At 41.8% G+C, this 25,044-nt stretch overlaps 3 protein-coding genes across 5 annotated transcripts; 1 reads left to right on the top strand and 2 right to left on the bottom strand.

Annotated features, from left to right (window-relative positions):
• Positions 1–461: 461 nt before the first annotated feature.
• On the bottom strand, positions 462–13,299 carry shoc2 (SHOC2 leucine rich repeat scaffold protein). 3 transcript variants are annotated; one of them, XM_079160219.1, is made up of 9 exons: positions 13,215–13,299; positions 8,177–9,252; positions 6,834–6,971; positions 6,607–6,737; positions 6,006–6,194; positions 5,261–5,383; positions 4,833–4,970; positions 4,100–4,217; positions 462–2,734 (listed from the first exon to the last, which is right to left on the bottom strand). In XM_079160219.1, the coding sequence occupies exons 2-9, from the start codon at positions 8,877–8,879 to the stop codon at positions 2,526–2,528; spliced, it is 1,749 nt and encodes a 582-aa protein (XP_079016345.1). In that variant the 5' UTR covers positions 8,880–9,252; positions 13,215–13,299; the 3' UTR covers positions 462–2,525. The 3 variants fall into 3 exon arrangements, with proteins under 3 accessions (XP_079016345.1, XP_079016346.1, XP_079016347.1); XM_079160220.1 differs by having other exon boundaries at positions 13,079–13,243; XM_079160221.1 differs by lacking the exon at positions 13,215–13,299 and adding an exon at positions 12,737–12,839.
• An 856-nt stretch (positions 13,300–14,155) lies between these two features.
• On the top strand, positions 14,156–15,612 carry bbip1 (BBSome interacting protein 1). The gene is made up of 3 exons (XM_079159511.1): positions 14,156–14,206; positions 14,576–14,640; positions 15,189–15,612. The coding sequence occupies exons 2-3, from the start codon at positions 14,595–14,597 to the stop codon at positions 15,344–15,346; spliced, it is 204 nt and encodes a 67-aa protein (XP_079015637.1). The 5' UTR covers positions 14,156–14,206; positions 14,576–14,594; the 3' UTR covers positions 15,347–15,612.
• A 140-nt stretch (positions 15,613–15,752) lies between these two features.
• pdcd4b (programmed cell death 4b) lies at positions 15,753–24,879 on the bottom strand. Its single transcript, XM_079159510.1, has 12 exons — positions 24,830–24,879; positions 24,261–24,365; positions 23,612–23,926; positions 21,287–21,381; positions 20,872–20,985; positions 20,515–20,736; positions 19,155–19,252; positions 18,394–18,508; positions 18,059–18,166; positions 17,768–17,878; positions 16,590–16,729; positions 15,753–16,488 (listed from the first exon to the last, which is right to left on the bottom strand). Exons 2-12 carry the CDS (start codon positions 24,301–24,303, stop codon positions 16,428–16,430), a joined length of 1,422 nt encoding a protein of 473 aa, XP_079015636.1. The 5' UTR covers positions 24,304–24,365; positions 24,830–24,879; the 3' UTR covers positions 15,753–16,427.
• Between the last annotated feature and the right edge of the window lie 165 nt (positions 24,880–25,044).

The following is a 25,044-nucleotide window of genomic DNA, read 5'->3' as shown; positions in this document are numbered from 1 at the left end:
AAAGCTTTTATAGAAAACCCAGGAATGCAATGCCTCCGGTGTGTTTTGTTGAGCGTGAACACAGAAAGCCCTTTTTACAATTCTTTTTTTTTTGTCTTTTTCCGACAGTCTTGTACTGTAACTGCGTTAAGCTCATATATGCACCGTGTTGTGTCGTCTCATCGTTGTGTCCGAACGATTTGATCTGTGAGAAAACCACCGGGCCCGACGCCAAATCGTAAAGGTCAGTGGATTGTTCCCCCCACCCCCCCCCATCTTGTACAGCATATGTTTCAGTCCACAAAAAGCAGCAACAGGTTCTGCTGGTAAATTAGAAGCAGCGTACATCATCGCCCCCCCCCCCAGAGGTAAGCTGTGGCGCTCGAACCACAGCCCACTAGAAACAACCAAGCTGCTGCTGCAAAAAGGTAGACCCACACGTTTCAATACAAAAGAGAATCATGATTGAATATAGAGCTGGGATGCAACACATTTTGAAGAGAGAAAAAAAAGAAAAAAAAAAAAAAAAAAAAAAAAAAAGTTTGGTTTGATTACATTTTGTCGGGATTTTTAATGTACAGTCACTTGAAATAATACTAACTGAATACACATTTCATCATTTAGAAAAAAGAAAACACTTAATGTAAATTGATTTGAAATGAACAGTGCTGATCTGAGCTGCAATAAGCCATTTCACTTGCAAATAAAGAAAGCAGGATTATGGGAACCTTGAGACGTGTCTCAGCCACACAGACCGTCCTACAGCTCACGGTCCTGTTAATTAAGATCGACAGGATGAAACCAAAGAAAGTAACAAGTATATTCTGAGCCTGCTGAACTTAACATTTAGATTTAATTTATTCAAATTTACATGATAAATGTTAACTGATAAAATACTTAATGAAACAAAATGCCCCCATTCAAAATAACCAATGAGAGGCTACGGTGTGTTTTTCTAGAGGATGCCAATGTAAGTTTTTTTTAAAAGTGCATAAGAGCAGCAGCATTGCTGGGACAGTGTGGGACAAATGAAGATATAGATATAGATATAGATATATATATATTTATATATATATATATATCGATATATATTTTAAAAAGTAGGAATCTAAATAAAGGGAACATTTTCCATCATGTAATTAAGATTCTTAGGAAAGCCGGTCAAAAAAAATAAACAAAATACCAACAATTAAGGATATTAAACCAAAAACAGAAGTGTTACCTGTCGATGATTTATTACCAAACCTCACTCGCAGCTCTGATACACTCACCACTTGCTCCAGAGACCCAGATTACGTCTTTTTAAAAAAATGCTTGATATGTTGGTCAATGATCCTTTGAATGACAGCTCTGCAGCCCAACACTGAAGATAATATCAAACCAGTAAACAGAAAGAACGTCGCACTCAAGGCAACCGCCAGGATTCGTATACATATATAAAAACATCTCATTTATCCCATCACCTGTGCAGGTTTGACTGTTTTCAATACCTCTTTGTCACACAAAAGCAATATTGAGGGGGGGGGGGGGGGGTCACTGCACCTCCCGTTTTGGAGAAAAGTGTGATTGGCATTTCTCATATGTATGCATTACTAGCTCTATGTTTACCAACTACTGCTGCTATTTGTTAAAAAGATCTTATTTTACAACTGATATCTCTTGATTTAACGGATTAATGTAACGGCAAAAAAACCCAAAAACACTACAAATAAGAAAAACTTGAGTAAAAACAGCAGTAATAATGAAAAAAAAAAAGAATTTTTGAAATAATTTATATCTTTGTATTCTCATGGACAATTGTGTTTAGAAATGAACCACTGGATCACTCTAAACATAGGCACAGTATTTAAACATAAAAAGGTAAAAAAAGAAAGTATAAACAAGCCATCGTTAGACCTTTGTTCTCTACGGTCAACAAGCAGTGAACAGAAGTTATCTCGAGCAAAGGTGAGGTTAAAAGAAGTGAATATCAAAAGAAACAACAACAAGATGACAAAGTTAAAATTACGCCAGCAGCAGTAAATGTGAAGTTCCAAAGACTTTTTTTTTGTTTGTTTTTGCATACAATTGTATCCTTGCTCACATAATAGATGCTTTTAATTACTGTAAATATATTGGCAATGGGAGTACGGTTTATATGGTTAAAAGACTTGCCACTTAGCTCACAGTTACTCAATATATAGAACTTTATATATCTTCAGTTTTGGCAAAGAGATGGAAATATTTTTTTTTTTTCTCCTGTATGATTCAGAATGAAACATGAGTGGGGGGGTGGCTGGGGTCCTAAAATGACCGTGATAAACTCTGGAGTAACACAGAAGTCAAATCTCCAATGATTCGCCTCCTTTCTATCTAAGGATGGCGAAAGAAATATTTTCCTCCTCCTCCTCCTCCTCCTCCTCCTCGTATTTGCCCCCGACACTGATTGTGGCGAGTCTGTTTTCTTTACAGTGTGTGACACACGTAATGGGGGCGGGCAGGCGAGAGTGTTCAGAGCGAGTGGAGGGTTTGGAGCTGAGCAGGACTGGGGCTGAGCTGCTCTTGGCTCAGACCATGGCACGGTACGGTCCCTGCATCTTGAGGAACTGGATGATGAAGGAGGGGCCTCCCGCGACAATCTGGGGCGGCAGGTGGCTGAGGGGACAGTTCTCGATGCTCATGATGGACAGCTTGCTGCAGAGGGCCAGCTCGAACGGTAGGCTGTGCAGGTTGGGATTGTCGTTGAGGTACAGTTCCTCCAGGTTCTCCAGCGTACCTGAGGAGAGACACCAGCTACTGTTAGTGGAGGCATGCACTGAAGAAGTCAACCAAGGAACCGGGGGAGGAAGTAAAAAGCCTCCGGGCGATACATTAGGATTGGTCGACTGGTTGGTACCGCTCCAGCTGCTGCTGCTGCTGCGCATCTCACGGCGGCGGATATTTAAAAACATTGAGTTTTTTATATTTCTGTCGACCCAAGGTTTTTTTTTTTTAGTTGACTAAAGCCCTATAATATGCCCGGCGCCACTCTTGATGCAATAATTTTATTGTTACAGTGAATCGAGAGAGAGAGACGTACAACCGGTCGTCCAATCCAGACGGACTCCGTCTCCCATAATGCCTTCTGCCCGCCTGTCAGCAGCGGCCTGCTTACCTGCCTTCAACAGGCTGACAGACAGCAGACATTTACTGAACCAAAATAGCTGTTGTGTCGGCTCCAAGAAATCAACAAAGTTTGTATTAATTCATCGATTTCATTTCCACCGAAGCGAGTGAGGAGAATCTGCCTGTAGTGGAACACAGACAGACTTAATGTACCAAATGCATTTACATTCAAAGCTGCTTATTGAGGTTTTGAATTAAGCTTTTAATGCCCGTCGTCTTATTTTTTTATACACATTACATTGTTGGTTCTAATGGCAACCGTAACATCCCAAAGCCACAGGTATAATTCCATTCTGGGTCCAGTCTGAACGCTCTAAAAATACATCCGCCATCAGCTTCTTCTTCCTTAATCTCTGACTCAACTCTTCACCTCACCAGTGCAGCCACGCTGGACCAATCACTCGGAGGAAGGGTCAGAGGTGGGGCGCACTGTTGAGCTCTTAAATCCTAATGCTCAACTTTAGCTTTCATCAAGGAAACAATGTTACACTCTGAATTCAAAAAGCTACAACTCATTTGTAAAAAAATTAAAAAAAGGCACTAACTTCAAATATTTTTGATAACACAAATAATAATAGATTATGGTAGATATTAGAGGTTAGCCAACTTGTGCCCTGTTCTAAAAAACAATTAGATGTATGTACAATGTGCAAGTCACACATCGTCACCACAGAATACTGAGTCGCTTGTTTTTATTATTGTTTTACTCCACTTTTTGTTTAGTTTAATTTAAATATTAATCAGTTTTGACTGAATTTTGCGCCAAAATTCAAGATTGTGTTTTTAGTCAAACAGCCCAGCAGCAAGGATTTCCTTTTTCCACTCGTCTCCTAGAGATACAGTTGACCCAGGATCAGCTCTGGTCCGTCCCCCCCCCTCCATCACTGAAGGACAGTTTGAGTAGTAAAGTAGCCTGAACAGATTAGCTGAGCATGCTACTGATCTTCGTGGCTGCAGGCTTGAGGGCGGTACTTACCGATCTCCTCCGGGAGGTGTTGCAGCAGGTTCTCCCCCAAACCAAGATGAGTCAGGTTGGTGAGGTGGCCGATGCCTCTGGGTAACGTGGTCAGCTGATTATTTGTCAACACCAATTTCTAATGAAAGAGTAAGAACACAGTTTATAATGCGCTCTAAAAGGTTTGTTGATATGAGAAGAGTATTTACAAATCGTATCGTACAATTACAATCAAGCCATTCGTCACCCAGTTTTATCCAACACAGCTGTCCTCTCAGAAAACAACTGTGGGTGATTGTCTAACTGGTGGACAGCATATCACATGTTCCTTTCTTTGTATACAGCCATGGATTGGACTCTTTTTGTTTGCTGTAATGACTTCACATCAGTTTGAGTATCTTTCAACCCACTAACTAGGATTGGGTATTGTTTGAATTGTTTAAATACCAATCCTGATTTAGCTTACTGATTCAGGCTCTCATTGGTTCATCATTCTAATTACTGGTCCGTTGTTCCAGCAACAAAGCAAGCCAAGAGCAAAAATCCATCTTTATCTACAGCAACATTAGAGACGTGCATCGCCATCGCAGGAGGAGGAGCCAAAATCAGCTAGTTTTTTTTATCCACTTACAGGCCTCATCAGCCATGAACTGAAGATGAGCCTTTCCCCATTAGAGCAGAAGAAACACGACAGCATTCTGTGATCTCTAGTACAAAGTGTGAAGGAGAGAACTGCATTTCTGGGAAAACTCACCTGTACATCTTTCAGATAAGCAATTTCATTCGGTAGACATTCCAATTTGTTTTCCTCCAAGTCGAGCTCCCGTAGCTTTCTCAGATTTCCAATACCATGTGGTAACTTCTTGAGGAGATTATTGGACAGTACCAACACCTGTGAAGACAGTGACAGTCTGGCATCATGACACAGCATGAAAACAAACTGCGCTGCTCTACTAATATTCCTGTTTAACAATTAAAACATCTCTTGAAAAAAAGTGTATTATACATTTCAGCCATTTTTGTGGAGCTGTATTTTCAGCCAAATCTTACGACTGCAGGTTTAACACAACATGAGTTAAGAGTCGCTAAATAAACATCTCTATTCCTAAGGACTGGCTGCACAAAAAAAATACAATTTATGTAACAAGCCAAATTCCTGCTATGTGTGAATAAAAGACTCGCCTCCAGAGAGACTAAACCACAGACGTCCTCTGGGATCTTTGTCAGCTGATTGGTTGCCAGGTTAAGCTCCACCATGCTGGTCCATGTGCCAAAGTCCAACGGCAGAGATGTTAACTGGTTGTCCTGAAGAAGACAATGGCAGACATTAGCAGAATCAGTGACAATTCAGAGCCAACACAAGCATAGTGCTGTTCAAGAGTAGACCCGTGCACTACGACAGCTCTTTTACGTGGCACTAGAAATACATGTTTCCAGTGGCAATCCAAACTGCATCCAGCATGGACACAGTATGCGGTTCATGTCTGGCTTCATGCCAATACAAACGTCAACAGAGTCCGCCTTAGTTCTGAACAACGGTTGAGATAACTATGAGCAAATAGGCGGGGTTTTTCTCTACGGTGAGGAATGTAAGTTGACACAACTAGCATTTAACACTTACTATGAGATGCTACTACCTGTGTGTTACATGTAAATGCAGTATTTCGTTTCAGAATGTCCTGCACTACTTCTTCCCACTGTGACTAACAGATTCTCGCTCCACCTTCAAGAATGGCGCTCTAAAAAAAAAAAAAAGGATTGCACAACTTTGCTTCTTTAAAATAATAAAAGATGCGTCACGGTTCTGTTTTAAGTGTATGATGACAAACACCGTTACAGTATCAGCTCAGTTTTCAAGACAATGGATTTAACACCTGACATTTACATTCCTCACTATGTGTTCACTAAGATTTTAAATTATATGTACCTTCATGTTAAGCTTGCTCAACACTTTGGCCCTGGAGAAGATGCCGAAGGGGATCTTGTTGATGCGGTTGTGCTCCATGTTGAGGGAGTAGATGGTTGAGAACTGGGACGGTCCGCCCACAGGGTACGACTGGAAGCAGTTCCTCGCCAGTGTTAGACTAGTCAGGTTGACCAAACTCGACAGTAGGCCCTGGTCAAGCACAGCAAATGGTAAATTAACTTGTATGTTGATATTGACTTTTTCAAAACTAACTTCCTGACTAACCATTGACACCCGATGCACAACGGCCTTTCAGAAGAGCACATTTGTGCGTAAATTATCTTCCTGACCATTTGAACTGCCATTTAGATACCGAAGAGGACTTGATATTGACTGTAAACTAATATCTCATATTCATGGAGTACTTTACTGCCTGTATACAAGCCCAGTACAGTAAAGACATCAAGTATAAAATGTGATATAAATACACAAAGATATTTAAGAACTCCTGTTTCAAAAGCATATCAAAACTAAATGACCGGCTTTGTAAAATCCTCAGACGAGGTAATAGAGCTATTATCAGTCAACTATTTGTGACAGTCAGCGGTATGTTTCCACTCACCTCTGGCAACACCGAAATGTTGTTGTTTTCAAGGTTTAGCTCCTCCAGTTCTCGACATTTGGCTAATGATCTGGGGATGGCTGACAATCTATTGTATCGCAGACCTAAGCGATTTATGCTTGCCAGGTTGCCTAAAATGACAAAAGAAAAATGTATCTAGAGTTATATATTTTTTTTACCTTAACACAAGAACTTTGCTTCTGAGTCCTAAAATATAAATAAATCACCTATAGTCTCTGGGAGGTCCAAGAGCTCATTGTGCTGCAGGTCGAGGTTGGTTATCTGTGTGCAATTCCCAATCTCCTTCGGTAGGTGTTCCAACTGGTTATGGGCAACATCCAGAGTGATGAGGTTGCATAGCTCCCCTGCAGAAAGATGCACAGCAAACTCAGATACTTGGCCAATTCAAGATTAAAGCACTTTCAGTCACCCGCCCTCTGCTGTACTGAAGACATAGCATTCATGTAATTATTCCCTCTTTACAGAATCACAATGGTGCAAAGCGTCAGAAAGGTTTTACAGCTAGAACTCTCTCTTACAGTACAATTAGGCCGCACATAAGATACGACGCAGGGCTCCAGACTGAGAGCAAATATAGTCGCATATGCATCATATTTTGTGAGTGATGGGAGTTTAAATTTCACATTCATGAAAGTGCGTGATCATCATTGGTGTCCTCCGAGTAGAGACGTGTGCCACCATCTATTCCACCGTCTCAAACGTCAAGTTGCTCAGCGAGTGTCGAGCAGTTGCGAGCGTGTAGGCCGGCTCACCACAGCCCCGTGCTCGCAGCACGGCATTTGTTCCTCGAGACGATGCTTTTCCACTCGCTCTGTGTTCATTGCGTGGTTTTTATGTGCGCAACTTGAGACTAATTAAACGGCATGAGCGTAGCGGTGCAACAACAAAAAAAGTGTGATGCGTGTGCACGCGGTGGCAGAAAAATACAAAAAACATCCATTTAACTGTTACCTTGTTACAAAAATGAAGCCGTCTATAGAGGATTATTTTAAAAAGACAAATGAGAGAAGAGGGTGTGTGTGTGTGTGTGTGTGTGTGTGTGTGTGTGTGTGTGTGTGTCAACGAGAGCCACAGATGATTTAAGTGCAGGCCGACTGAGCCAGTGTCATCGATTAATACCTTTGGCAGAAGAAGTACTACGATCTTTTACGATCTTTTAGTAAAAGTACTAATACCACAATAAAAAATAAAAAAAGGTAAAAGTCCTGCAGTCTACATCTTACTTGAACGAAAGTATGCAAGTATATAATTAATTACATGTAGGCCTACTTAAAGTAAAAGTAGGCTGCTCAATATTAGATTATTCATATTACTGATGCAGTAACATGTAAGATGTATTTTAACGTTGTAGCTGGCTGCAATAGATTTTGTGAGACTGATGGGTGGTTTCATTTACTGTAAAACATTGCACTATATTTCACCTGCTCATAAAAAATGTAGTGAAGTAAAAACTATAATATTTCCCTCTGGAATGTAGTGGAATAGAAAGTAAATCTTTACTAGTACCATGCTGTACCAAACAGGTCTCAATACAGAGGGTTTTGCTCACCTATCTCCGCGGGCAGCTGTTTAATCTTGTTCTCGCGAATGCTGAGCATAGTAAGCTTGGATAGGTTCCGGATGTCCTTCTCCACTGTTGTGATGCGGTTGAAGCGCAGGTACAGCGTGGTGAGAGATATCAGCCGGTACACAACAGCCGGTATCTCCCTCAGCTTGTTGTGCCGGAGGTCGAGCATTCGAAGCTTCTTAAGAGAGTCCAGGGAGTCGGGCAAACTGGTCAGGGAGTTCTCGCTCAGGGCCAAAGTGACCAGGCCCGATAGGCAGCCCACCTCGGCTGGCAGACTCTGCAGCTTGTTGCTGTATAAGTAGAGTTCGGCCAGCTGCGTCAGCTCCTTAATGGAGGTGGGCAAGATGTGAATGGACCGTTTGGATAGGTCCAGTCTCATTGAGTTCTCCTCCCGGCACTTGTTGAGCTCTTTGATCACCTCGGCGTTGCTGGACTTCTTGCGCGTACCTGCTGCCGGGTTTGGCCGCTTTATCGTGTTATCAACGGAGAAGGCCACACCCGGTGTTGAGCTGCTGGTGTCCTTCTTTCCCTCTTTGGCATCTTTCCCTTTGGTCTTCGTTTCTTTGCCACCATCCTTGACTAAGCCGGCTAGAGCCCTGGCCTCCTTTTCCCTTTCTTTCCCCGCTGGACCACCTTTGGGGTCCTTTTCTTTCGAATCTTTTTCTTTGCCTAAAGTACTACTCATGTCGACGTTATCGAGCCTCCTGCAGAGTTGCTCATGGGAGTCTCTCTTGTCAGGTTACTTATTCAGGAAAACAGGGACACAGTCAGCCAAGGAGGCTTTTAAAGAAAACATCCCCGTACAGGCCCACACATTTATGATTATCCTGGAAATAAAGGCCTTGTGATCCAACGCTTTTTTGAGATACTTTAGATACTTTGTTCCTTTGTTAAAATGCCATGGGAGAAAAAAATCCTTTGAAGTAGCTGGACTGTGGCACCCATGGGCCACATGCTTTAGTGTTTGAACTGCATACGATCCCAGGACCTTCGGATACAAGTTATTTCAGGGAGCAAAGGGCATCAAGGTTGTTGTTTTTAAATCCCTCGAAGATTTGCTGTTGGGGAAAAGAAGAATAAATTTAGTTTGCGTTTACAATTTCATTTTCACCTTTAATAAACATCCTCAGCTTTTTGAATTTCAACAGTTGAGAGGTCTGTTTGTGGTCTACGTATTTGTCACCATTTCTATAATTTCAGACCATTGATACCATGTTCCTTCAGCTCATCCTTTATTATTTTCTGCCAATTTCCAGAGAGAAATAAACTGATCACTTCCAAAAGGGAACAAAAAGGAACTGAACACATTTTCTTCTTGATTTTCTGTCCTCATGCATCCAAAACGTATTATGATTCTCACTAAAAGACACTGCTCACCACAGTTTATAGTAAACAGGGTGTGCTTGTAGGGAACACAGATCAAAATAAGCTTCCACTGTTGGAAAATGAAAATGAAATTAAGAAAAACAATGCAAATCAGCTGCCTGTACTGCATCAGATACCCCCATATAAACACGGGCAATAGTAATAAAAAACAATACGTCCCGTGTATTCCACAATATATCACTTTATTTTTGTCATACTCAACTAGGAAATAGAAGAAATTTGTGATTAATTTATATCATTTTAAATTACAATGAGAGTCAAAGCGCTTAAATGCACAAACATTTTAACATTTAGGTGGAAATTGCATAGATTTGACACTGTTGAAAATGTTTGGTGAATAAAGCAACCGTCATCACGTCATCATCACAGCTAGTGTTGAGATGGTATGATAAACATCTCAGGAAATGTCTCGGGGTTCACACGATCATGATTATTGTTGTTGTTATGATCAGTTGCAATGATCCTGAAATGTTAGCAGCAGTGGCATGTTAAATTAACAACAAAAGAAAATGAAAAATAACATAAAAACTATGATGATTAACATACTGTAAGTGTGCGACAGAGCAGCTTGACTGCTCCTACCTGGATTTTAAAATAACAACTCACTTATGTTCAAAACCATAAGTAAACAAATGCTCTGGATATGCTAACCATCAATGTGTCTTTACTGGGATACCAGTCAAAAACAAAGAACTTAACAACATTGTCTACTGAATCGGAATCGCTCCAAACATGTTTTGATGGAATAGTTTTTAAGCCCAATTCTTTTACGATCTGATGAGCGTTTGCTCTGGTAGGCAGCATTCAAAAATTCCCCACTTCACTTTGTTTAAAAAAACAAAACTGCACAGCAAAGACAACGAGTGTGGGAACTCAAACAGCTTCAAGCTGTTTCAAATACTTAAGACTGACACAGTGCAGCAGTAAGTGATGCGTGCAGAGACACATCGTAGGCAAGTTCCTCGTTTTTGTCTATTTCAGCAGCGTTTTGCAGGTGAACCACAACTTGTTAGAGCTGTGGAGCTCTAACAAGTTGTGGTTCACAAAAATGTTTTCATGCTGGAGAAAAAAAGAAGTGTGAACAAAAGAGCCCGTCCAAGCTTTTCCGCCACAACAAATTCACACCGACTTTCCTCCTACGAAATATCACAAATATATTTGAATAAACAATCATTTCAACCTGGGCCTGTTGTGGGCTATAAGCTGCATTATGTAGAAAATAACAAAAGGAGCCCTAATACCCTGATAATATTCTTCCTTGTTCATGAAAAAGAGCAAAAACACTTCAACAGGTTTGGTGGGTTGTCAGTCCGTATCACAATGTGCCGGTCCAAGCAAATCTGTTCAATGTACTGCGCATAGCCTCACACCACCTTACCCCTACTAAACAAACACGGCCCAGCGGGTGTTGACATTACCGTTAGCCTACAGCCCCACCTTAACATGCATTTAGCTATTTAGCCATCCCTTATAAAGCCTGTAAAACAACAATCACATTGAATATTTATGTCTCAAAGACATCCAGACTAAAAACTCTTTGGATCTTTATGTGACAATCTGAGCCAGAATGGCATTGTTTAGTCTCTGTGGCTGTTTCAAAGCTTCCCATGCACTAGTACAAGCTAAGCTGTGGCAGAAAGAGAGGCAGGTTTGGCTCAGGATCACAGCTAAGTGAAAAGGTTAGGACTGCTGAGAGTAATCTTTAGAAGTGGCCTTCAAAGCATGAAGTCCCCACAACAACAGGTCATATGACCTTTTGGGTAAAAGAAATGTTGGGTCAATAGCAGCACCCCTAACATGACAGACTGCCCGACAGTGTGTTCTGTAAATAAAAAGGCTAGCCACTGCTCTTTCACACCATCATAAATAAGAAGGTTAACACGAAACACTGACTGTAATGGGCATACCGGTGTACAACATGAGTATTAACATACAATGAGAATAACCAGGCCAGTCCAACTGCTGGAGCTCTGTAAACCAAACTGCAAGTAACTTCCTTTTACGGTTGTACTCTCCAAGTTCCTGCCCTGCTGCTACATCATATTGTTTATAACAAGCTGCATGTGAGCATTATCTGTGTGGATTTATTTCTTTATTTAAAAAAAATACATGTCTAATACTTTCTGCATAAACCTACGAAAATAAACAAGAGCAGAAGAAACGGTCAAAATAAATTGAGCAACATCATTGCCTAGTTAATTTTTACTAGTTGACATTTATGACCATCATATCAATATTCAAAGTTTAGTTCTTGGTCATTGAACCTAATATTTGCCAAACTAAAGCATCTTTGAAATGTATGCAGGGGTTTCTGCAAAACAACACATAAACCATTGGACATTGTAAATTAAACAGACAAGTGCTAGGGCCAAACTTGCACACATTTAAAGAGTTGTATTAAGTTAATACTAATAATTTATTAGATTCGAATATGAGGTTCAACTCATACAGCTTCGGAGAAAAGCTAATGCATGTGCATCGTCAACACTAACACAACCATAAAGTGCTGCTACACACTTCATGGCACTTGCAACCCACATGAAAAACTGACTAAGTTTTGTCATATTCTACAACAGTTTCCATTAAAGATACTTTGGCCCTTCTGACAATGCTAGTGCATGTAAACCTGAGCATAAATCTCTGTTGTCCTGCTTCTGTTTGTCCATTACAATGGATTCAATAAGAAATGCACCACTGTGAGCCTGTCAAACCTTACAACACCAACGTTAGCTAACGCTAACTAATGGTCGTTAGCCAACTCACGTAGGCTGAAAATGTCTAATGTTAGCTCAAATAGCCTTGGAAGTGACTCGGAGAACAAATGTAATGTTACAGTACACATCTCAAGCGACCAATCCTCAAAAAAGGGAGAAAGCACACTGGCTAAGCCAACTAAAACAACTGACAACAAGGCAGGAAATAAAAGCAGCTTAGCTAAACGTCAACAGCGAAGCAAAACGTCAGTGATGGCAGACGGCTAACCTGCTAACGTCAGCTAGCGAGCAAGTTAGCCCGCAAGCTAACAGCATTGTAACCAGCGATAGAACGATTCAAACGAGGAAAAGTAACGGTTAATATGACACGATAAAACAAACGGTTATTGTCACTCGTAGTTAACATTGCTAATGGTCTCGAGACATTCCCTGACATATTTACCAGCTGTTAGCTTTGAGCAGAGCTAACGGTGGTTAGCACAGAGCTAACTGTGTGAAGGCCCGAGCAGAGCGGCTGTCCGCCGTGAGTTGGACCGAGAGGGGAGATCTCTGCTGCAGCCAGCTGAACGCAACCGGGTAGCAGACACCCAGAGAGAACAGAGCCGGTGGATGCGTTTTAATAGCCCAGCTTAGCGGCCACGTCAGGCACACACGGTGCGAACTAACTGTGACACAACACACAAGCCCCGTTGCCGTATTGAATATTAGCCGAGGAAAAAAAAGAAAACACTCTGAAAAACAGCGGCCATTCCGAAGCTGAACAAAAGAGTGCGTTCGTACTCACCACCGCAACATGACAATGAAACGTGACACCCTCCGTAACAAGAGGCTGGAGAGTGTGTTGTCTCTGGAGAGGTGCGTAAAGGCGCTATGGGGGTAAAACGTCCACTGTTAATGTGATAATAATATCACTGTTTTACCTTCAGAGGTGTGCCTCCGCCATCCTTGCTGCTGCTTCCTCCTCTTTTCCTCTTTTCCTTCACTACTGCTCTGCTCCCTCCCTCCTCTGCCACCAAACTGCGTCATTCGCACGCCTAACCAATGTTATCACGAGACTTTGAAATACAAGCAAATATTCGTGGATAAACATTGGCTTCATTTACATAATATATTTTACACAAGGAAATGACTTGTTTTGTGTCAGGTTTGTATTAAATAATAACAATACGAAGAATAACAATACAAGAAAAAGTCCTATTATAAGATGTTATCGAAAGACCCCTGCAGACATAAACAAATACTTTGCTTGGGATAATAATATGTTTATGATTTCCCCCAAGAAATGTCACTTATCATGTTACAAATTCTTACATCTACCTTTCCCTCATTGAAAAATCCAGATATATGAATATGCAAACAGTTTAAATTTGAAAAGTGGAACTCGTATTTTATGATGTGATTATTCATATTTTGTTCCGCTAAAAAGATATTCTGTAAAGTAATTCGTAAATGTAGCTGTACAATAAATATACGAGTAAACAGCACGAAACTGTCTTCTGAAATGCAGTGTAATATAAGAATAAAGTAGCGTAAACTGGTAAAGTGCATACATTGTATATAACTACATGCACTTAAACAAACGTATTACAAACAAATAAATATGCAAAACTCTTAATTTAAACAGATGAATAGTGGAAAAAAACAAACATCATGGTCATGATTTTGAGTTATGTTGTTCTGTGAGCGGCCTGTGGATGACAGTAAAGCACCGTGGCTGAGAAATACAGCGAAGGAAAAGGGATCTAGTATGAAGATGGCACAGTAATGATCTAGATCCACAAGGTGGCAGCAACGCAATATAACGGAAACCGACTGCCGTAAAACACCAACGAAGAAAAAGATAAAGCGCAGGAAAAGGTCACGTGATTCTCGTTGTATTGACAACAGTTTAAATCTCTTCCTGGTGCTAAAGGTGGGATTATTTCTTTAACTGTCTCTGGGACTGTTTTTAACATGGATTTAACGTGTTCACACACGACAACGGACATATATAGCAGTGTATTGTCAATTAACTGTATTTTACTGGTAGTTTGACAAAAGAAACGTACCGTTACTTAAACTGTCGCGTTACGTGTTAAAGTTAGCTGGCTTTGGGTTGAGCTAACAGCTAACACCTAGCTATTATGTTGTAAAATATGGGGTGCAAATATTAGTCCCAATCTTTAAATTTACGTTAGCTCAACGTGCCAGTCAGTCACACAGCCCTAACGTTAAAGGTAATATAATGTCCGATAAAACATGTTTAATGTAGTAAACTAATGTGTTTACTGTACCTTTTCAGCAATCACTCAGAGGACACAATGCCAGAAGTCAAGTCAATATTCAGAGAAGTTCTGCCTAAACAAGGTTGGTACCGCAGCAGTAGTTGCAAACAAAAGGCCGTTTGTGGTGCTCGATACAACATGTGAACCGTTTAGAAATGTGCAAAAGCTTGCAAAATGAGTCAGTGGGTGCTCTGTGCTCGCTCTTTACCGTCTCTTTTACGGTTCAACACCATAGACATTGTTGCTGTGTAAACGGTTATATAATATGGCTCAGCACTAGAGCTGGATGTAGTTCTGGTGTTAAGTGTAATGCTTTCTAATGGACACAAGCTGTTCAGGGGCCAGAGCAACAGATGTGTGAAATGTCCAGATGTTGCATGCAGAGAGAGAGAGAGAGAGAGTGATTGTTAAAAAACAGACCATCAGTGCAACAAAAATTAAAGACATTGGCAAGCAACTGCGTAACGAGTCACAAATGAGAGCCTACAGATGCAACAATGGTCCCAAGCCACTCGAATGACACCATTTTAACTGCAGACGCTCTCCCAGCAGTACTTTATTTAAACGTTTGTAGGTAGATCGAACATTTCTCACCAATATGTGTTTTTTCTCATTTCGCAACATCCACAGGGCAACTTTCCATGGAAGATGTACCGACCATGGTTCTGTGTAAGCCGAAGCTCCTCCCACTCAAATCAGTCACTCTAGAGAAACTGGAGAAGATGCAGATGGAGGCTCAAGAGGCTGTCAAGCAGCAGGAACTGGCACTGAAGGAGCAGTTGCAGTAGACGCCCAGTGAACTATTCAAAACAGCAGGAATGGTCAAATTGGCAGAAAATGCCTTCAGATGGTTGGCGAAGATCCAGAGTTTTCACGCACCGATATTTCCGTGGATAGTCACGTGCAATTTGAAGAAGTGACCGGCTTCATAGAGCAGATAAGATAGGAGGGCAGCAGTCACCTGAGCTTAACCAAGAGTTGAGGAGTTACAGCTATCGTTAGCTAGCTTTTCCAGCGTGGCCGGCTAATGAGACCTGTGTACTTCTTCTCTACTCTCTATTTGTATTATTGCATCTGTAATTTGGCATTAATGCATACAAAATTCAACAGTGTGAATAGAGGGCGGAGCAATTAATGTGTCGGATCAAAGAAGTCGTAAGATGTAGTTTGTGTTGATCGTGTGACATTCACAAAGACAGTCTTGGATTATTTAATAGTGATTGAATGAACAAGCGAGGAGCAATACATGGTACATTTTACACACACTAGTATTCCCCAGATATAAAAATAAACATTCTAAAAACACCATTTTGTGAAGTTATCCAACTGGTATTTGTTTTTGCACTTTACTCATGTCTTCATACCTTCAATAATGACATCTTTGTGAAATTTAAAGGGGAAAAAAAAAGCCAGCACAGCGTAGAAACAGCAGCTAGTTAGGGGGCCAGTATTGCAATTAACCAACGCGCTCCCCTTTCTTTCTTTTTTATTTGTACCCCTTTATAAAGCTTTTGACACAAGCCAGTCATCTCTTTACAAACACTGCTTTCTACAAAACACAAGAGGAGTGGCAGTGAAATCAAGAGAATACCATACAAAACAACATGAAATGACTGACACGGCATGGCGTGGCACTTTAAGGGTTAGCTTATGTAAGAGTTTATATTGAAACACCTTGAAGAAAGTGATCCACTTCAGTTTCAAGCAAAAGTGCAGTTGTTTTTTTACCCGATTTCAGTTTCAGAAATGGACATTCTTTTGACTGTTAAAAGGGAAACATGTACCCGACTTTCTTTGAAAAATATACAAGTAAAAAAAAGTAGCTTTATCGTTTTCTTTTCAGGAAATGTGGCACATAAAAATGTCTCCTCAGTAACTTTCAACTTTGACAACACCACCATCTCCCTCGCTGACGAATCTCTTCCGGCCTCTGACAACAGACGGAACATATCAACACATAGTTTAAAAAAAACAAACATGGAAACAAGAGTGTAAGGTGTGGATCTGAGAAAGCCAGCGGCGTGCACTTACCGACAGGGACAAAGATCTCTTAACTTCACATCAATGATTCCCGTACTGAAGCTCTTATCAACAACTTGCTCCAGGATGAAGTATGCCCGAGGGACATCAATGTTGATTTCAGCAATGTCCATATAAACTCTTTCATAGCCCTATGAAAGAGAAGAAGGCGCTGTCTATCAAGGCCGTAGGTTTGCATAAGGACCAATATTTTGGGGGAGGACAGAATTGTCGCTCCTAATATTTGAGCAAACCTCTCGTATAACGTTCGCACAGAGAGTCTGAGGAGCAGAATCGCTTTTTTTGACCGGCGCGGAGAAATGCTGAGACGGTACGGATGAAATATCGAGTTTTCATCATATTGAGGAATTTCTATTTACGGTTTGAGTCGGTTTATAACTTTTACAAATGTAGTTACTAGTTACAACTTGGTGTCGTTATGGCTCACTAGTACAAATAAAACTGCTGGTTTGAATGTTCATGATGAAGTGGATCTAGCCTGCACGTTATCAGAGGTGGTGAATTTACAATTGTGTGGACAATAAGACACACGGTGTCAAACGTGTTTTCTGTTAGTATCAGTGTTACAGGGCAAATATTACTTTATTCTCTAATATTACAAACAAATATTACAATGTTTTTCTCAAAATATTTAAACAATTTCCCGACTTCCCAGTGAACACAGAAATGTGGGATATGTTTTGAATTTCAAGCTTTTAAATTCCACAGCTTTATAAATGAATTAAAATGAATTTAATATAGCATTGAGGTGAATAGGTGCCACATGCACATTTAAAGAGGAGGGAAGATAACAGAAAGAATGCCTACAGGTGTGTTGACTCAGCAGAGATAACATTAAATGAGAAAAGTTGATCTACAGAAGAAGAAATATTTGAAAGCAATACAGAATGCCTGAGAGCCTTACAGCATTACGCTCCATTGTATTGTTATATTTTGAATTGTCACCTGATGCCCGTTTCCCCGTTACATAAATAAAGATTTGTCTCCATTAACGGATGCAAACAAATTCACCAGAATGCAGGAAATCAAGTGTTTGATGTGTAAAATGTCCCCCGGACCCCCCTGCTTAATGTGCGTCCCTGTGTTGACACAAAACCTACGTCCTTGCTCGGTTTCTTAGTGAAATAATAATGTGCAGTGCTTAATTCAAACACCGGGTGGCGCCTTACCCTTCTCATTTGGTCCAGAGTGATGACGGAGGATGCAGAGAGCGACTTGAGGAGCTGCAGAACCAGTTTCAATGTTTTCTCTCCTTTGGACTCCAACACCATCACGATCGCCTGAGGGGAACACAAATATTTACAAGAAGCCCTCACTGCAGTGCATAGTTTTTCATCTGCATATTAAATGATGAAAGAATAAACCTCCTGTCTCCGTTTAAGGAGGTTTTTCTCATGTTTGTCCTCTGACACACGGGTTGTGTGAAGCTGTTCTGCTTCAAACTAATACAAAGCCTTTACCTCGTAGACAAACTCGTGGTGGAAATGAGGAACTTCCAGATCTCTCAGGCACCTCTCAGCCTCCTTGTTGTCTCCAGATAGGATGTACTCCTTCAGCAGCAGGTTCATCTGACAATACAGAGGATAGGAAATGACAGTTATTAACCTGCAGCAGTTATTCTTAACAGCTAGAAAAAGTTGTACAAAAAGAGCATCAATCAGTTGTAACTGTAGAGAACATCAAAATGTCTATCATGACTATGTTGCCTTTTTCATGCTGGTGAATTCACCGGACCGGACACTAGACGAGTGGTAATAAAGAACAGGTCTTCTCCGGCCTGCCTTGTGTAATCTACCTCTTTGATGAGCTGTGTGACGGGTCTCTGTCCGCCGCCTGTCCCCCACTGGTTGTCTATGCGTAGGCCTTCCATACTCATCTTCAGCAGCACTGCCGCCCGGTCCAGTGACACTCTGCAGGATCAAAAACAGGCAAAGTTGTCACACCGTCTTTCATCACTGCTTTCTTTACGGTCTCTCTCTCTCTCTCTCTCTCTCTCTCTCTCTCTCTCTCTCTCTCTCTCTCTCTCTCTCTCTCTCTCTCTCTCTCTCTCTCTTACCTGCACGTGATCAAACTGTCTCCTCTTGATCAAACTGTCTCCTCTGATGTACACAAATGATGTGTTTTGCTTGTGTTGTATGAGAAACCTTTGTTTATCACAGTGTTGTACTTACTGCAAAACACTTTGGTGAGGACTTAGATTCCTCTATGTGATCTATGATACTCATAAGATATGTTTCCTCTACCTTTAATACTTTTCAACTCTCGTTTACATGAATGAATGCACACTTCAGAGAAAGGTCCTAGGTTCTCCTGCACTCTTGATGCTATATCTAATGACAGGACTATTATATGTACACACTATCTATATGATATTACTGACTGAGTGCTCTTTTATCTTTAGGGATTCACTATAACCTCTGAGGTGATAATAATAATAATAATAATAATAATAATAATAATAATAATAATAATAATAATAATAATAATAATAATAATAATAATAATACAGGAAACTAAAATCACAGCAGCAGCAGAGCTCAGCCGACCATACAGTACCTTGTGTATTGACAGTCAACTCTGCCTTTGTAGGCCTCGATGTAGCTCTCGGACAATATTTGGTCGCTCACAGCTCGTGCAATGAACTGGCCCACCAACTGGAAAATGAACACGGACGGCAAAAAAAAAAGTGTAAACAAACAAAATATTGAAAGATGGCACAGTTTAATAGAGGTTTGTGTTGCTGCCGTTTAAATCCCTTATGATCAAAAAGTGCACGACAGGAATGTACTCAGTCATGCGTTTGTTGCGTTACAACTGAATTCCGTTGTCCATCCATGTGTTGCATAATGAAAATAAATGATCCCCCCTTTTTTTTTAATCTGGGAATTAATTTGTATTTCCTATATAAAAAAAATACAAATTAATTTAGTTTCTATATATCGAAAAACAAAAAGACAAAGCCACATTTAAAACCAACAATGTAAATGACTTCAAGGATCAGTGCCCTGTCCTCAGTAAATAGCAGTTAATAAAATACAGTTGTGTTGATTTAGGGAAACGAAAGAGCTGGCTTCGCTCTTCTGGCCTGGACAAAGCCTGCGCTGATCACTGATCATTGTCCCTGTTCAGACAAGAGGCAGCTCCCATTTGACCCGTGGGGCTGTGGCTAGACTCGCAGGCACATGAGGAGAAAGAGAGGAGAGTGCAGTGTGTGTGAGAAACTGAAAAAGAGAAGAGTGAAAGGGGGTAAAAGGGAAGGACTCGGCAGAGTCATAATACCCATTTAAACCCTCAGAGAACAGCGAGAGTGGGACAGAAATGACTAGTGAGCCCCAATGAAACCGTGACAGGAGGGGTGTGTGTGTGTATGGGGGACGGGGGGACGGGACCAATAACCCTTTGAGCGTCCTTTGCTGAGCTTGCATTTTGTGAGCACAGACAGACAATGGACAGAGATCTCATGTCTGTGCAGGCTGAAAAGGAGAGAACACACACACACACACACACACACTAGTTCTCTCACACACAGAAACACATCAACCCACAGTGTTGTTCCCCTCCGCTCCACCACAGACTGTGTAGATAACACACAACGCCTCAAACAGAGGCGTACTTTCAGCAAACCACGAGTCTCGTGTTTACTGTAATGGGACTGACGTCAGTTTGATAAGATGTCCTGGTAACATGGTGGAATGTTAGATTGTTAGTCAATATCAGTTCTTTCAGTTTGGATCTCTCAGTTAATACCCATGCTGAATTGACAACAATTGAAGGTAATTTAACACATTTATACCCCGCATAAAGCACATAAAATAAGTTGCACAATTGAGCTTGGGGTGTACACACACACACACACACGTACGTATCCCCAGACCCTCGGGGGGAGGGGGGGGTGGGGGGGGGGGGGGGGGCTCACCTGCGGGGCTCCAGGTGTATCCAGGACGAGATCGGGCAGCTCTAGGAGCAGTTTGTCAAAGGAGCTTTCCATGTCGCTGCGGGACAGCACCGGCCCACACAGGTCAGCCAGCAGCCTGGAGGTGAGCTCCCGGTGGCTGGCTTTGGCCTCCAGGGCCAGTGACACGGCCAGCGAGGGAACCTCGCTCCGCATGGGACCCAGGTTCAGTTCTGCAAGCAGCTCCTGGATGAAGAGACGGGCGTTAACTAGCGCACGTGCTTGATGGTCCTGTTCATGTCATTTTTTTTTCTATGTAGAGTTCTTCTGCTGCTACGCGTGAGAACGTGTTTACTGACGGGTGGTTTCCTGCACACTTACCGCTACTTCATTTGTGTCTCCGTGTTCAAAGTACTCTTGCACTATCGGGGTGACTGTATTCTCAAAGTCCCTCTCATCCAGCGGAGGAACCACAGTCTCATACACACAGTTTTCCTGGTGTTAGAGAGATGAAAGAAGGAGGAGCATGATGGGAATTGTATCAGACATTAACATGATGACACAGATGAATTCCACATTTGTTATTTTATCCGCTGTACAGTCAAATCATTTACAAACTAAAAACGTACAATATGATGCAAGTTAGAACAGCAACGCACAAACCAAACCTACAAAACAACAAATGACACATTATAAGCTCCGCATATTGTCTGTAAATTGCAGGGCTGTGTATTGGATTGCATTAGAGTACACGAGTGATCGCGCTGATCCAAACACTACGTGCGTAGTGAAGTACCTGAGCTCCGTCATAGTTGGGGTCTTTCTGATCGACCGCCTCCTTTTCATAAACTTCACCAGATCGGCCCCACACACCTTTCCCTCCAGCCCCACCTGCAGACAAAGGTCAGTGACGATGTTAGACCGTCTGACTACATCACAATCGTCTATTTTAAAAAGGCAATGTGGCAAAGTCCACGAGCAAGTGTCCTTTTCAGAAGGTTTAGTGGCACACATATATATATATATATATCCCTGAAAATATAACTCCTGAAAAACAACGTTGAAGCCTTTTCAAAGTGAAACCATTCGTTAAAATATTGAGACACTGAAACAGAAAGGCCATGCTGATCTCTGGGCCGTTTCAACGGAATTGCGTTGTAGAAGCAACAGCTACCGAGTCCCTGTTGACTTCCTGTCAGCTGGTGTCATTTACATACACGTACACTGCAACAGGAAATAAACTGGGACACATTTGGAACGTTTGGAACCGTGAAATGGTCGACAGCAGGGACACATCTTCAAACCTTGTTAGATTGAATCTTATGAGCAATTTAGGGTCAAACACACACTTGTATGGCGCTACTTTTAAGATAAGTCTTTAGAATGCGCTCATTAAGAGCCTGACTTTCATTACAGGCCTTGTTGTGTTGAGTCTCTCGTATTCGTTTTGTAGGTACAGCTCTAACGTCAAGAAGGAAACAACAGTAATAAAAATGAGATGCATTCAACCAGTAGGCCTTGAACTTAAGTATGCAGGCAGTTACTCAGCGGTTTAGTCAGAACCACACAATATATTTTAAACATTATTGTGTGATCTCTGTACCCAATAAAAACTTTCCACGACTCTCTTTCAGACTTCCTGATCTCACACAGCGCATCTCTCAGCACGAGTTAGACTTCGTGAAGGTCTTGTTCCGTGGTCAAAACAAGTACAACCATAGTTATAATAATATTGCTGAAGTTATATGGATCATAATCTGTATGCGTAATCTGTACTAATACCCACAGTTTTTAACCAAAGGACCAAATGTGCTGCGATATAATCCCTCTATCTGGGGTGGGGACGTCTTTGTAAGTGTTACACAAACAAACATCTGCTGGCTCTGAGGTAAGCACTAACACGTTGAAGACAGCTTAAGAAGCCCGATACCAAGCAGCTTGTGGGACATGCTGCTTGGCTATATGTGGCATAAATGTGGCTATATGTGGCATATAGCACATGCCACTATATTTAGCACAGCCCACACGGCTCGTGCAAAACGTCAGCATCTAAAACATGGTGGACGCTAGTTGACTCAGGCCACAGATTCTGCACATCCACCGTATTTGTATTGCAAATACTGCAATACATGGACGTTTAATGCAGGCGAGCTCACAGCTCAAATAGCAGCGCTCCGCTGGTGCGACGGTTCTGTTACGCAACCAAGAAAAAACAAAACAGACATTGTGCCAAGAAAAGCTCTACTTGCTCCAGTTCAACCGCCCACGGGAGCAAAGTGACTGAAGTGTACAGCAGTCTAATGGGACATACAAGAAGGCATTGCGTACTTGCATTTCTGAATAAGGACCCATCGTGAGAGACAGCAGGACAGAATCATGTTGACACGTGCTAAATTCTGATCTACGTATACGTGTGTGATGTGTCAGTGTTCATTTTGAATTACAGTGAGGGGCAAGGAGAAGGCATTCGGTTTGATGTTTAAATTGGACAAAGAAAGAAAACCGTTATGCAACATCAGCTGAATGCCTAATGCTGTCACCAAAAATAGAGATCTCTAGCTATTTTAGTGACTCTGAAACAGATAACAAACCTCATACACGGGACAAACTAATGCTCCATACACCTTAATAAAGTCAATTTATACTCAATTTCCCTTCAAACCACAGCCAGCTGTTTTTATAGGCTCAGTCCAAACAACCTTCACATCACATCCAATTGATTGAAAGATGATCACTATCGAAAAGCTTCTGGTACACTAAAAACACATAAGATTATTGTTGAACCGCTCATGGAAATGTCCAGAAAAGCTTGGCTGAGCATATGCTGAGAAAAGAACAGCGTGCGCTCAGATGGGAGTGACCTGCTGAGGATCACCTCGCCATTTGTGTACACGCTAAGTGGTTTACGGCTGCTAGGAGGAGGGCCGCCCGGTGACGACAAGTAGGTCCCACAATGATGAAGGCCACTGAAACACGGAGGCTCTCCTAACTTTTACTCGCCCGTGGTGACGACCAGCCAAAAGGTTATCCATTGAACATCAGGGAAACGGAGACATTTGATCTATTTAGTGTTCCATTGTGACAATGATTGTTACATTATTATTACGTGGAATCTTCCTACCCTTCTTTGGTAGACCTCTTCCCTTGCCCAGGCGGGACTTTCTGTCCAGCAGCTTGCTCTTCGGGCTGGCGGGTGCCACCGAGGTTCCCCTGACCGCGTCCCCGGTGTCGCTGAGCGAGTCCCCCCGGCCCGAGTCCCTGGACGAGGTCTTTCTCAGCCTCCGCTTGGCCTTCGCCTTGAGTCGTGCTTCATGGATGCTGTTGCTAGACAAGGACAACCAGTTGCCATTGATCTCATTTTTGATGTTTTTGTTGACAACCGATCTCGTATCGTCTTCCTCTTCAGATACCAAGGAGTCACTCAGGTCCTCGGCCTCTGTTGGATTTCAAGACAACGTTGGGGGATGAGTTTCAGTGTTGACAAACTGTGAATAAAGTAGCTTGTATGTGCAGAACAGATAAGAGACTAGAGCTGCTACATGCATTTTTCTTTGTTATCTTTATTGCAGCAGGGGCCCCATGTGCAAATACAATAAACTCAGGAAAGATGTCAGACTGGCTTACATACTAAAGAATGATACCAGTGCCATAATCAACATCACAAAACCTGCAAGCAGCGCAAGAAAATATGCAAACAACCACATCCGCATAGAAAAGCCCCAAAGCCCCACATCAGACTCAGCGAACGAGGCAACAGTTGACACACTTACCAACGGGGTTTGCGTTCAGCCAAGCTGCGCAGTCAGTTGCCATGTTTCACAAAAGAAAAGTGATTTTGCAGCCGGAACAAAAAAAATAATAATGTCAAATGATACCTGCAAAGAGGAAACAGACGTTTTATATGCAGACAAGAGTTCATAACATGCCCAGACATGATGCTGCAGCGCTACATCCTCCCCTCCCCCCCATTCATTCAAAGGCACTCTGTTGATAAACAATGGCTAGCGTTGCGTTAGCTTCAATGCTAACTGTCAAAATGAAGAGCTGCGTCAAAACACCAAACTCCAGATTATCTCAATGCACATATAAAACGAGAACTACGCAGACACGCTGTCTAAATCTGCAGTTTGCAGTGTATTGACCGTTGTCATATATCGCTGACTCGCCATGTATCTGTTGTTGAAGACGTCAGAGTCGTGAAAAGATTAATAACTAACTGCTAGCTGGCTCCGCGTGCATCGATAACACCGTTAAATCCTAAACACCACAAACATGTAAAAAGTGCGTGTCTAACTCTTTTGTGTCGATTAAATAACTCACAATAAATAAAATCACTGACCGTCGGTCGCGTCCAAGCTTCAAACTCTGACTCGAGTCCTGTTGTTTTTGTTTTATCTACCCAGCAACGTAGTCTGCGTTTGCTTTTCTGATTGGCTGGAGTTCCGTCGCGTTTCGTTTTTTTAACAAAGAACCAATAAAAATGCAACACGGACTTTTCTTCTCGCATGTTCCGGTTAGTTAATGTTGTTTACAAGTGCTGCCCCCTATCGGTGG

The sequence above is a fragment of the Pholis gunnellus genome, assembly GCF_910591455.1.
Source record: "Pholis gunnellus genome assembly, chromosome: 5".
In the NCBI taxonomy this organism is placed as follows: Eukaryota; Metazoa; Chordata; class Actinopteri; order Perciformes; family Pholidae; genus Pholis; species Pholis gunnellus.
This window is presented reverse-complemented; position numbering and strand designations above follow the sequence as displayed.